General features: G+C 60.1%; 1 protein-coding gene across 5 annotated transcripts in view; it reads left to right on the forward strand.

The window, feature by feature from the left end:
• The first annotated feature begins 4972 nt into the window (after positions 1-4972).
• Positions 4973-13794, forward strand: part of KCNC4 (potassium voltage-gated channel subfamily C member 4) — a 30330-nt gene continuing 21508 nt past the window's right edge. For 2 of the 5 annotated variants that reach the window (XM_053914630.2, XM_053914631.2), the window contains exon 1: positions 4975-7053. In XM_053914630.2, the coding sequence (XP_053770605.1) occupies positions 6376-7053 (678 nt within the window). In that variant the 5' untranslated portion in view covers positions 4975-6375. Of the gene's footprint in view, positions 7054-13794 lie in introns of all 5 variants that reach the window. The other 3 variants (XM_053914628.2, XM_053914627.2, XM_053914629.2) reach the window with 3 other exon arrangements.

Raw genomic sequence — 13794 nt, forward strand, 5'->3', positions numbered from 1 at the left:
GGCTTGTCCTCCTTGAATCAGGGAGAAAAAAATGCCTCCTCTGACCAGCACATTATGACGGAAGTGATGCTCTGTGACTTTGGAGGTGTTAAAGGGTTAGTGGTTCTGGGAGGACTCAGCTGCCACATAAGAAGCCCAGCTACCCTGAGGCTGCCCGTGCTGGAGAAGCTGTGTGTTTACAGGTGCTTAGGTCAACAATTTCAGCTGAAACCCAAGCCGATTGCCAGTATCAACTACCAGCCAGGTGAATGTGCCCTAGTGGACACGCCCTAGTGAACATGCGGCCCAGCTGACCTTCAGACGTTCACAGGCCTGCATGGAACTGTCCAACCGAGCCCCTTCTAACCTCCTGACCCATAAAACCATGAGCCAAATAAAACACTTATTGGATTTACACCACTAAACTGTGGGAACAATTTGCTTCACAGCAATTTCAATCACAATATCTTAGTGATTACCTGGCCCAACACCCTCGTAGAACAGTTGGGGAAACTGAGGCCCAGAGAAGGAAGGGTTCTACCCAAAATTCCTACAACCAAGCAGGGGGGACACTGGGTCAAAGCCTGGGTTTCTTGACTGAGTCCTGTGCGCCCTCTAGGACAGCAAGCTGCCAACAGGAAGGGCTCTCCCCTGCTCCCCTGTCCTGCCCCGCCCCACCCCGCATTAAGTCCGAGTATCAGGCACAGACAGAGAGTTCTGAGTGCCCAGGGCTGCGCCGGTCACTGAGAAGCACAGAGAAGGATCAGGCAGGCCCTGCCTCGTCGTGGCAGTCATCACCTGACTCGGAACGACCTGCCACGCTCATAGCCCCTGGTGCCCACTGTGTCCTTTACTTAGGTTGTCTTATGTAGCAAGAAGCCCGGGCAGTGAGGAGAAGACGACATCTGCCCCTCAACAGCAAACCAACCACTGTTGAAGCTACGCCATGCCAGGCACAGGAGCTGCGGAGCAGGAAGATGGTGCTGATTCACCCTGTGGCTCCCCGGCTTGGAGCTAGCTGGGGCTGGGTCTCTGTTCTTCCCAGGCTGGCCCAAGCAGGGGAGGGTCCCTGGGCTTGGGAGCACCTAAGAGGAGCCCGAGTTTGGTTGGCCTCTCCAGACAATTTCCTTCCCCTTCCCTAGGACACTGCTGGAGGGGACTGGGTCCATCAGGACTAATTAACAATGCTGATGAAATGAACCAGTTTTGCTGGAATTTAGCCCAGGTGGGAGGAATCTGTACTTTTGAAGATGGAGACAGACTGTGCGCCAACGAGTCTCGCCAGCTGCGCCCTGCACTAACCTATGTGCATGCATGTTCTCTGGACGTAGGCTGGGTGTCTACCGCAGCCGCCTTGAGCAAGGAGGGCTCTGGAGGTCCACTCAGCTGGCCTTGGCCTTGTGATTCCCGTGAACAGCATTCTCTGAACACCATTCTACATGCAGAGGCCAGGTGGGCACCTATGTTGGGCTCTGCCTTCGACCCAGACCCAGGCTCAGGCCCAGCCAAGTCTCCCAGAGCTCACTGCTGCTCTCTAGGCCTGAAATCCCTCAAAGAGACACTGCCTGCAAGCTGGCCTCAGGTCCCTTCCTGCCCTTTGGTTCCAAGTCCATGGTTCACAAGCTCGGAGTCCTGGCCAGGCCTGAGCTTGTGGCCTGCACCCTTCTGGTCCTTTCCCTTTAAGAGCTGGGCCATCAAATGCCCCACTTGGAGATCCCCAGAGCCCCAGATACACCTTCATGCAAATTTTCACAGGAGCCCAAACCCTGATTTCAGCCCCAGTGCAGAGCTGTTCTAGCTGACCCCCACAGGGCCCTCAGGCTGTCCTCTACGCTGGGTCCTCCCCAGACCCCTCCTGGGAAGGCTCTCAGCTTGGATCTGGAGCCTGCTCCTCTCTGTAGGCTGAGGGGCCTCGGGGTGGGAGGCAGGGTTAAATGAACTGATAAGCAAACTGGAGGCTTGCGGCCTCCTCTCACCCTCCCTTCCTTTCTCCTTCCATGAGGGGCAGGGCCCCATCAGCCTCCCCTCAGTTATGATGGCCAATAAAGCAATTCAATTAACCGGGCTGGGGAGCAAGGCAGGCCGGGAAAGGGTGCTGGCTCCTTGACCTGGACCTGAGGGAGAAGGGGGTGGTCCCTGGCAGGAGCCAGAATGCCAAGAGGGGCAGACATGGGAAGCAAAGGATAGGACCTTGCTCTGGCAGCCGTGGGGCCTGCTACTAGGCCTGGAGCCCTCCAAACAAGCAGAGTCCAAAGGAGAGATTGCACGCAGAGAGAAAGGAGAGATTTCCTGTCACCTCGAAGTGGCTGAGCCCCACACCAAGTTCCTATGGGGAGAAATGGCTTTGATGTCGGGCTTGCCCTGGTGGGACCAGCCGCTGCTCTGAGAACAAGGACCCTATTTGGGGGGCTGTAGAAAAGCTGCAGGTGCTCGGAAGGCCCCTTTGTGCCACTCTGGGCTCAAACGTGCTTCCCCTAGTCCTTTGCCACACTTAGATTCCTTGGTGGCTGACACTACAGCCTGAACTGGCTCCTAGGCAGAGATGTTCAGCCCCAAGGGGACAAAGGTGAAGAAGAGGTGGTAACTGAGGGAAAGAAGCTTGCAGAATTAGGAATTTCCAACTGTGAGTGCTTCAGTCTTGCTTCAGCCTGTCAGTTATCAAGGATGGAAAAGGGAAGGAGCAGGTGGAGTCCCAGATGGGACGTTGATGCCGGCAGAAATACAAGAGGTTCTGGAATTGATGGGAAGTCCAGAATCAGCTGCCACCCCACCGGGGTTCGCCCCCTTTTCTCTTGATCAACACAGTCCTGAGCTAAGGGGTGGTCTGGCGCAGGGTCTCCTAAAACCACCAGGGGGCAGCACCCACCCATCCAGAATAGACTCACTGCAGGTTAGGCAGGGGGCTCTCCTCGCTTCCTGGGTTCTGTGCTTTGGGGAAATAGCATGACCTCATACACGCAGAACTGATGGGAGACCAGCCCTAGGATGCCAACTGCAGCATACTGAATTCCCCAGAAAATTCCAGAAGGAATTAGCCCAGAGCTCTAGAATAAACCCTTCAGCCAGTGCTGAGGCCTTCTCTGAAGGCCAGTGGCCTGAAGCTGAAGTCCCCAATTCAGGTGCTTGTCAGGGGCTGAGTCAGGGGCCCTGCTGCCTTGGGGTACCTTCAACCCACTGTGCCTCCCAGGCTGGGCCCTCTAATTCCCTTGGCTCCTCAGGGGTTCCCTTACTCTCGAGGCCAGCTTTCTGACCTCCTCTCCAGGGCTCCTTTCTCCCTGTGCAGCTTTCTTCCTCCCCGCACCCCCCACTTGCCAATCACCACCTGCAAACACCACAGAATGGAAGCACCGAGAAGGCAGAGATTCTCTACAGAAAGGATGGTGTGGAGCTCTGTTGTTGTGATTGATTTCCAGTGCCTGGAACAGCTTCTGGCACATAGTAGGGCTCCAGAAATACTAATTGAATGAACAAATGACTCAGGAGTAAGATGGGTTTTCACCTCTCCCACCAGCCTCTCCCTTCCTTGGGATGACTGAGTTCAGGCAGCCTGGAGAACAGAAAGGGGGGACCAGACCGCAAGGGAGTTTGCCAGTGCATAACCAGGTTGGACTTTACAGCTGCTCATTATGGTCTGGTTGTTAATATTCTCGCTATGGTTCTTCCTTCCTCACTCCAGCGTATGGCCCGGCCTGGATATTCCCTTCCCAGTCATATCTGGGATTTTTCTTTTTTGCCGCAGGAAACTCAAAGCCAGCTAAACTCTCAAATGCAGACATCAGGTCCAAGGAGTACAGACGGGGTGCCACAAACGGGGTGCCAGTAAATGTGTGTTTCTGGCTACAGTCCAGATGCCCAGACTCTTCTGCCTATTAATGTAGATCATCAAAGATCATCGTCATTTTGGTTTCCTCACTCCATCATTAATGAGGCTTTGGATTATAAGTATCCCTTGAATGTGCACCAGGCTTTTAACCTTTTCTCGGAGAACCCCCAGGCCCTTGTCTTGCTTGTCAGGTGCTGCCAGGTACTCCTGGTCTGGAAATCGGACGGTGTACAGGTGTCTGGGCAGATGTGTCAGTCACCTTGCATTTCTGCCTTAAGATCTTCCTTACCTCACCCAGACGGCCCTGGAGGCTGCTTGAGACTGTACAAAATAAAATGAAAATTAAGATGAGGCTTAATTTAAAGATGTAGATGAGGTCCTGGACTTAAAAACAAATGAATCTGGAAACTGCTTTTGGGATGAGGCCAGTCAAGTTGGCCGGTGCCTAATGCTTTGGGCATGGTGTCTTCTCAATCACTTAGCAAACAAGTTCTCAGAGGCAGGCACTGTGGGAGAGAGCAAGATGAAAACGCAGTGCCTGGGGGAGCTGGGGTCAGAGAAGCTGATGAAACATAAAAAGGGCAAAGTCACATTGCAGTGAGTGAAACAGCAGCAGAAACAGGACGGGGTCACAGGGCAGGGCGGCAACGAGGACTTAACTGGGCTGGGCTTAACTTAATGGTCTTTCAGGCCCAGCCACCGGACACGCGGAAACAGCACCAGGACTCCAGTTCCCCTCCCCCAGACCAGGAGCCAGCGTGGTCCCCATTCCACCGAGGGGACTTCCGTGAGTGTGACAGAGGCGGTAAGCATCAAGACCAGGGCCTGGTTGGGCCTGGCTGGGCCTGGTAGGCGGAGGATGGGGGCGGGGTGGTCAGGAGGCCCAACACGGTGTCCGGGGCAGGAGGGGACACCATCTCTCCACTCGCTTTCTTATCCCGCCTCCAGTTAGCCGCAATGAAACCGCAACAATGAGGCCAGCTTGGCGGGGAGGGGGCGACCGAAGCCGACAGAAGGGGAGGGCGGAGGTTAGAGGTCAGGGGTGGAGAGAGCTTAGCTGTCACCAGGGCTGCAGTGGGAGGAGCTGCGGGCTTGGGGGAGGCGGGGAGGCGGGAGGAGTGGGGCGAGCGGGGAAGGTGGCGGGGGCGCGCAGGAGTGGCGCGCTGGGTTGGGCGCTGGCGGCGAGAGGGTTACGCGCCTCGGCTGGGCTCGGCCTGGCCGAGGAAGGCTGTGATCTAGCCGCCGAAGCCCTGCAGCGAGCCCTATCGGCCCCGCGCCGCGCCCCGCCCACCCCGCCCAGCGGAGGGCGCGCCCAGGCGAGGCGGGGCCGAGAGGAAAAGGCGCCACCGGAGAATGGTGTCCGCTAGCATCGGTGGAGGGAGGCAGAGAACCCCTTGAGCCCCAGCCCACCGGCGCCGCTGCGTCCCCCTCCCACCCGCTAGGCCACCTCTCGCCCGCCCCCTGCCGCGAGCCAAGGCCGGCGCCCCGCTCGGAGATGGGCAGACGCGTGGATGGCACGGCTCCCAGCGCCGCCAGATCACAGGAGCCCGGTGCCGGGGCGCTGCGCTGAGGTTCCTACTTGGCGCATCCCGGGAAGCCTGCAGGTGTCCTTGGCCGCTCGGCCGCCGCCCGGGAGACTTCTTCGCCAGTGCCCAGATCTCAGCTCTCCGGAGCAGCCCCGCCCCCCGGGTTCGGCGCAGCCAGGACGCCCCGTCTGAGGCCCCCTCCGCCCCAGCGCAGCCCCCGCCGCGCAGCACCCAGCCCAGCGCTGTTCCAAGCCGCTGCCGAGCCGCGGACGCAGGACCTGAGGCTCGCTCCTGCGGGTGCGCTTGTTTTCCTGCCGCCGCCTCGCCCTGCGCAGCCCCCGCCCGCCCGATCGCCGCGCTCCGCTCGGCCCCGCCCGCCATCGGTGCCTGGCGCTGGATTTATGAATGGGGGATAGAGGCCACATGCCGCCGCCGCCGCCTTGTGTTGACCGCACAGAACCCGGGCCCGCGGAGCTCCGGCTGCTGTGAGAGCGTCGGCCGGGCCCCGGCAGCGGGTCGGAAGACTTGTTGCTGCTGCGCTGCCGCCGCCACCGCGGGGAAGCCGGCCGCTCCCGGGGCTCGGCGCGGTCTGGGAGCCAGAAGGTGGCCCGTGTGAGTGTGAGCGCGCGCGCGCCCCGGAGCCTCGCGGTGCGCGGGGACTGTGCGCCTCCTCTCCTTTTGGGGGGTAAAGTGGGGGCGTGTCCCGGGCAGAGCGTCTGAGTGTCCAGTCCTAGCGGGGGAGCGTGTGTGTGCTTGCCCCTGCTCCACCCCCGCCACCTCCGGCCCCTCGCTGGGGTTCTCGGCTCCCCTTTCCCCCTTCTGCCTCCCTCCCTGGGCTGCCTGCCCAAACCCCAACCACCTGTGCACCAACTCCTCCCGCTCCGCGCCCCGGGGGGGAGGCAGGGGCAGGGCCACGCCGCAGAGGGGGCTGCCGCCGCCTCCTGCCTCCTTGTCGTCTCCTCCCCCTCCCCCGTCTGACGCTGCCTCCTCGGGAAGGGTGTTTGGAGGGCAGCGGCCGCCCCAAGCCGAAGCCCCGCAGCGCTTCTTATGATCAGCTCGGTGTGTGTCTCCTCCTACCGCGGGCGCAAGTCGGGGAACAAGCCTCCGTCCAAAACATGTCTGAAGGAGGAGATGGCCAAGGGCGAGGCGTCGGAGAAGATCATCATCAACGTGGGCGGCACGCGACATGAGACCTACCGCAGCACCCTGCGCACCCTGCCGGGCACCCGCCTCGCCTGGCTGGCTGATCCGGACGGCGGGGGCCGGCCGGAGTCCGATGGCGGAGGCGCGGGCAGCAGCGGCAGCAGCGGCGGCGGGGGCTGCGAGTTCTTCTTCGACCGGCACCCGGGCGTCTTTGCGTACGTGCTCAACTACTACCGCACGGGCAAGCTGCACTGCCCCGCCGACGTGTGCGGGCCGCTCTTCGAGGAGGAGCTCACCTTCTGGGGCATCGACGAGACCGACGTGGAGCCCTGCTGCTGGATGACCTACCGGCAGCACCGCGACGCGGAGGAGGCGCTGGACATCTTTGAGAGCCCGGACGGAGGCGGCAGTGGCGCGGGACAGGGTGATGAAGCCGGCGACGAGGAGCGGGAGCTGGCCCTGCAGCGCCTGGGGCCCCACGAGGGAGGCGCCGGCCCAGGAGCTGGGTCCGGGGGCTGCCGTGGCTGGCAACCCCGCATGTGGGCACTGTTCGAGGATCCCTACTCCTCCAGGGCAGCCAGGGTGAGTGGCAGGAGCCTGGGCCATCTCTCAGGTCTGCAAGGGGGCCCGGGCTGTGGTGGGTAGAGGCAGGGAGGATCCTGACCCAAACTGACCTAGCTTTCCACCACTTCCCTCCCCATTCCCCCTGCCTTCCGTAGACCCCGGGAGTAGCCCACCCTCTCCCCTGCACACCTCATCAGGAGATAGCACACACTTGACTTACTACTTGGACCGGCCTGCTTTGCTGTATCGCTTCCCAGTACATGGGGGTGCGCTTTGCTGTGCTCACCCCCACTTCTGTCTGCATAGGCTCCCTGTGTTGGTTTACCCCCACTCCTCCACAGGGTCGGAGCCCTGGAGGGGAGCTGCCCGTTGCCTCTTCTGCCGGGGTCAGGCTGGGTTCAGGGGAAGAAAACTACAGAGTGTGTTTAGCACCCACTCTGTGGCGTGCTCTGTGGCATGCCCTTGGTGAGCTGCCTCCAGGTGCGCCACCTCACTGAAATCCTCCTGCAGCTCAGAGTGCGGGGAACTGGGAGTTTCAGAGAGGGGACACGGGCTTTGGCCTCCTCTGCTCATAAAAGGCAGAGCTGGGACCAGAACCCAGGCCTGTGGTCCCAGGTTTGGGAAAGGCCTCTTACAGGGTGACAAGATGCCTGCCTCGAAGGTTTCCTGGATACCCCAACGTCCTGGCCTTGGCTGGGGTGAGGGGAGAGTTAGACAGGGAGAGCCTGATGCCTGGGCCCTGCAGGCTGCCACGGCCAGTGGCCGGGCACAGGCTGCCTGATGATGAGCCCAGATTCGTTGCCTCTTCTTCCTGCTGCAGCGCTGCTTGGCTTCCCAGAAAGCCCTGGTTCGGGGTTCTGCTTGATATGGGTGAGCGGGGTGGGCAGGGGGGCGGGCAGCTTAGTCCCTTCCCAGCACTCCCTCCCTAAGTTGATCCAGTTTCCCTAAACGCCCCTTGGTGGGAGGGGGTGGTGGGGCAGCGGAAAGCAGCCCTGAAGGGTGGCTTTAGATTCTGTGAAAAAGGGAACCCGGGGCTGGTGTCTGGTCTCCTGGCTGGCAGCGGAAGCCTGGCTGGGGTCTCTCCGGGATACCATGTGTTGGGTCTAGGGACTGGTCCTGTCACCTCTGGCATCCCAGGTTGTCATGCTGCTGAGTCCCAGAGCCCTGCTGCCCTCTGCAGCACCTCCTGGGCTGGGCCTCCCCCTGGTCGTGGAAGGAAGAGTTTCATTGCACACCGCCCCCTCCCCCAGGTGAGGACAGGAGATGAGGCAGTGGGGTGCAGGCAGGGGCCCAGCGGGCCTGCTAGACCAGGGTGGGTGGCTCTCCCTCCTGGAAGACAAGGGAGGAGCAGAGGTCTCTGTGGCTGTGGCAGGCTGGGCTGGGACTGCAGGTGTCCCAGGGCTGGAAGGCGGGGACCTTCTCCATGGCTGAGAGTGAAGCCAGGGTCAGCTGCCCTAGTTCCTTCCCCTGCGGCCCCTACGCCAGCTCAGAAGGTGAGGTCATGCCCCAGCCTGGGTCTGCTGTGAGTTCTGTGGGCCTCTCAGTGTAGTTCCTTGACCCTGCTGGTGTCCTCCCTTGACTGTGTGCACTAGGGGGACAGAGACAAGTGCAGGTAATTCGGACTCTTCCAAAGTCGGGGAGGAGGAGGCAGATTTAGCTTGATGGAGATGGGACGAGCCAGGGGGAATGAGTGAGGTGCCAGGGGAGCTAGGCCCTATTCCTGGGCACTCTGGGCTCTCTGGGGACTTTGCACCTTCTCAGGTTCTTCCCTCTTGGATACCAAGGGGCGGTACCATCAATGAGTTTATTTCCTCTTCACCTCACTGGAGAGTGGCCCGGCCGGGGGCTCTGAGCTTACTCAGCCCCTTGAGGCCCTCCAGGCCCAGAGTCCTTTTGGTGTAGAGTCACAGCAGCCAGGGCACTCCGGTTGAGGTGGGAAGTTTGGGGCCAGCCAGGGGTCCCATGGAAGAAACGCAGAGACCAGGATTCAGAGCCGTTTAGCATCGTGTCAAAGACACTGAACCAATAGCAGAGCCAGCAACCCACCGCGGGTTTCCAGTTTCCGGTTGTTGAGACCGATGTCACAGCTGTCTGTGGCTTTGGGGGCACCCCTGCCACTGAGCCCTGCCCTCCTGCGCAGGAGCCCAGGGAAAGGGGGGCCTTCAGCTGTTCCTGGGACTCAAATGAAGATACAGAATTTTTAAAAAATTAACTAATGACAACTGCGATGTATTGAGCACTCCATGCGCATACTTGGCACTAGTCTCTAATCCTCCCAATGAATTTACAGTGGAGGCATTATCCCCACTAATAGACCGAGGCTGTGAGAAGGTAAACAACGTGCCTGAGATCACACAGCCACCCAGTGGCGGGCTGTGAGCCAGCGCCAGGGCTCACGACACTGGAGCCACCAAGTCCTCCACCAACGGTGGGGAGCTGGCTCCTTTCTCACTCCTGTTGGAAGGTGTTCTGAGGGTCTATACTTCCTGTGGATGACTTCAGAAAGCCCGAGGGCAGATGGTGACACTTCCTCTCTTATCCTTCTGGGCCTGGGCCCTCCCCATTCTGTCACCTGGGTCTGTGTGCATGCCTACCCTGGTAGAAACCTGCAGCGCTGTGCCTGTGGCCTTGGGGTCCTCACTGAGGGTGGGTGGAGCCCAGGAGCAGGACTCTGCCCCAGGCGTCTCCCCGCACCAGCGTGTCTGGTTTGAGTAGTGCATTAAGACAGGAGCAGACCAGGCACCAACGGAAAGTGAGCTGAGCTGATTGCAAGAGCCTGTTGCCTAGCTACCAGCCTGGCCCAGGTCAGGCAGGGGGTGTTCACCCCTGCTCCCATCACTATGGCCGGGCCCTTGGGAGGTGGTGCTGTGGTTCCATTTCTCTGGCCGGACCTGGGAGTGAGCACAAGCTGGTCCTGTCCCCACCTGCCCACTGTCCTCAGTCCCAGGTAGAGTGGGGCTCAGCGATGGCCAGGGTGGCTTTGTAGGCCGAGGGAGGCCAGCGGCAGTCTTGGCAGCAGCCAGAGCTATAGAATCGGGTTTTCCTCCTTTCCTGAGGGCGGACAGGAGGCTGATGAATGGGACTGGGACACTCACCTCCCTCACACCCACTCTGCAGAGGTCCCAGGAGCTGGGCTGGCCTAGCTTGCTTATCGACCCTCTTAAGGATGAGAGTCCTCCTTTGGCTAAATCAGTCCCAAGGAAGGGTTTCCCCAGGAGATTTCCCTTCTAAGGAGAAGACGTGTACGCAGGGTCCCCGCTGTCCACAGGTGGCTGGAGCTGGGTTTGCATGCTGATGAGGCATCTGCTATGTGTTGGGTGCTGTCACCTCTGCTTTCTTCGAATATCTCATCTGGCTGGTGTCAGGCAGGGATTATTAACCTCAGTTTACAGAGAAGGAAACTGAGGCCTAGAGGGGCTTGTTCAAGGTCACCCACCACTCAGTGGTAAACTAGACTCAAGGCCGGATCTCGCGAATGCACGTCTGCTTACGCAGCTGCCTTGGCCCCTCTTGGGGCTGCAGCCCAGGGGCCTCTGACTTAGGAGGGCTGGGAGGGGCCCCTCTGCTCTCCTGCTGCCCCTTCCCTCACTTCGCCCTCCACACGAACACTCCTGTCTCCTCCGTCCCCAGAATTGCCCGAGTCTGAGCTTGCTCCATTTTTTCTCGCTGTAGGACTTTGATAAGACAAAAAGCAAGGGGACTGCGTGGCCCAGGCCCAGGCTGAGGACTGAAACCAAGGCCTTCTCGAGAGGAAATGCAGAACCCAGTACTTTCGCCCCCAGGCCTGGGCGTTGCCTGGGACCAGCTGGCCAGTGGGCATGACAGGCTTTGGAATGAGGACAGGGGTCACTGGTCCCTCCCCTTCGGACTAGGGAGAGCCAGCAGGCCCTAGGGCAGCCCCTCTGCCTCCTCCAGGGGCAAGGGGGGGTGTCAGGCCGAGGCCTACAGCCCTCCCCCACATCCCACCTGCCCTGAGGCAGCCTCCATGTCCTCCTGGGCTGATTTTGTGTTTTTCTCTCCGGCCCAACATTTGCCTCTTGAACATCTTGTTTCTGGATGACGACGTGTTTCTGTCGCAGGTTGGGGTTGGGTGTGAAGTGGGGGAGGGGATAACATAAACTTGGGCTATTTTGGAGAGTCAGGGGAGGGGCAGGCAAGGCTGGGCCTACGGAACAGGCAGCCCCCAGGCCCCTCCCCCGCCCCACAGACAGCGTGGGCCTGGGCACCAGTGCACCCGTGCCATCCTTGTGCCTGGGCGAGCCGCTGGCTGAGACCTCTGCCCAGCTCCCTGCTGGGTGATGGTTACCCAGCCCCCGCCAGGGGTCCCTGTCAGGCAGTAGAGGGGGCCCAACCCGGAGAGCCAGAGTCTGAGAGCTTAGGTGCCTGGAGTCGGTCCCAGGCACACACACCTTTGTCACCTCTAGCCTCAGTGAGCGGGGCTGACCATCCCTCCTCAAGACAGCCCCCCTGGGACCAGGAGAGGGAGCAGGCAGCCCCTTGGCTCTAGCCATTCAGAAAATATTTGCTGTGGGAGAGCAGGCAGGGCTCTGTCAATGCAGAGACGAGTCGGAGGTGGTGCGTATCCCTGACAAGGGCCAGGTCAGGTGCAGCTGGTGGCAGTAAGGGGAAGTTAGGTGACAGGACACAGCCATGATAATACAAGACAGATCAGGAGTGGTGTCCCAGTAGTCTTAAAAGATAAAGTTCAATCGGAGGCAGGGGAGGAAGTGACAGGGGTGGGGGCGGTGTGCAGGGAGGCGTCCTGAGGAGGCAGAAGGTGAGCTGGGGAGGCCCTGCAGGGTGATGACTTAGCTCCCTGAGGTAATTTTTAGAAGGAGGCAGGTTATAAATAAATAAGTTTTCAATGTGGGTGGTGTCTACCCATGCAGAACGAGGGAAGAGGGGAACTTCTGGCCAGGGATGAGCTTGAGCAGAGATAGGACAGCTTGGGACAGGGATGGGCAATGCTTGGCTGGATAAGTTCCAGGCCAGCGGTCTGGGCTGGGCTGGATTCCTCCTGGGGCAGGGACTCATTGGCTGCGGGTGGCAGCTCAGTGGCCCTGAGAGGCCCCAAGTGCTGGTGTGACAGGGTGGGATTAGGTAGACACTAGCCCTGGACTCTGGAACCAGTGTGTGTCCTGGTTCTAGGTCGGAGGGCCCAGGTTCTGCCTTGGGGGCACGGGGGTCTTTTGGCTAGAACTGAGGCCTCATAGGGCAGGCAGGCCGTCTCCCAGGAGCCCAGGGACAACTCAGAGGTGCCCTGCCTTGCAGACGCCCGCTCCTTCCCTCCTCTTAGCCCTCGGGGCTGCCCACTTCCTTCTCAGCACTTCCCAGGCTCCTGGATCCTGCTTCCCCAGAAGGCTCAGCTCCTCATCTCGTCCCCGCAGTGCTTCCTCTGCAAGTGTCTTTGGCTGTGTTCTCGAATTTCTTTTCTCCTACACTTCATCCTTAATATAGGTTCCCGGGCATGAGTCTCCTTATGTTTATCTGTCCCTCTGTCTCCTTGGCCCTCCTTCCTCGGGCTCCCCTCCCCTGCCCCCACTGGTTGTATTCAGTTTCCAGTGACTGGTGTCTGTCACCTCCCCGCCACCCCCTGGCCTGTGCCAGATTCCTGAGATATCTAGGCTCTCTGCTGAGTTTGACAAATATCATTTCTGTGCATCCTCAGAGGGGCCCTACAAGGTTAGTACCACCAAGGTTAAGTACCACCCTCAGCCCCTCGGCATACTGAGCGTGCTGAAGCCTCAGGGCCTTTGCCCTGCCTGTTCCCTCTGCCTCTCCCCTCCTTTGGGTGCTCTCAGAGCTCCTTCAGTCTCTGCTTGGGCGCCACCTTGGCACTGAGGCCTGGCCCGAGCACCCTATTTGAAACGGCTCCTCCACCCTCACGCTCCTTACCCCCTGTTGTCTTTATTTTTCTCCCTGATGCTTATTCCCTCTGATGCACTGTATATTTTACTTTTCCATTTGTTGACAGTCTCCCTCCACTAGAATGTAGTCTTGTTTTTTGTCCCGTTCTTCCTCAGCCCCCAGAAGAGTGTCTGGCGCGTAGTAGGTGCTCAACTTTCTGTTTGATGAACAGCGATCAGAGAGGTTAAGAAACTGGCCCAGGGTTTCCCAGGAAGTAAGCAGTGGAGCCCAACTTGTGCCCAGAAGTGTGTGGCTTTCCATTTTCATCAAGGACCATCCAAGGATAAGCTTGGTGAAGGAGGCTGGTCGCAACGCTGGGCCACTAGCTGAAATACCTGGGGCTCTGGGGACGGGAGTGTCCCCAGCCAGCCAGCCTGAGGGGCCCACAGTGAGCAGCGAGCTTGGAGGAGCAGTGGTCTCCCGCCCAGAGCCGAGGCCCCTCCTGTCCCAGGTGATGCGACCCTGCACCCTCCCAGCTGCCAGGAGAGGAGCTGACTCCGCCTGGCCAGTTCACGCGGGCCTGGCCTGGCCTGGCCGTTTTGGCATTTTCTGCCTGGGCAGTTCTGACCTCCAGCAGAGTCGTGCCCTGAGTCTCTTTGGAGGAGAGTGGTTCCCTTTGGGAGGTGCCGGTGGGAAGGAAGCTTTCACGAACACTGCCAGCTGTGTGGGATGGCCCGGTGGGGACTGAACGGGAGGCTTGAGGCCCTGACCCGCCACCAGGGTGGTGCCACCTCCTCCCCGGGCCCTTTTCTGCCCCAGGAAGACCCCCACCCCCAATCAGGATGGTGGGGGGAGGTGAGAAAGCACTGTGCCTGCACCAGAGGGGACAGCCTGGTCACAGCCCCTATTGCA

This window comes from Desmodus rotundus, chromosome 12 (assembly GCF_022682495.2).
Source record: "Desmodus rotundus isolate HL8 chromosome 12, HLdesRot8A.1, whole genome shotgun sequence".
NCBI classification, from domain to species: domain Eukaryota; kingdom Metazoa; phylum Chordata; class Mammalia; order Chiroptera; family Phyllostomidae; genus Desmodus; species Desmodus rotundus.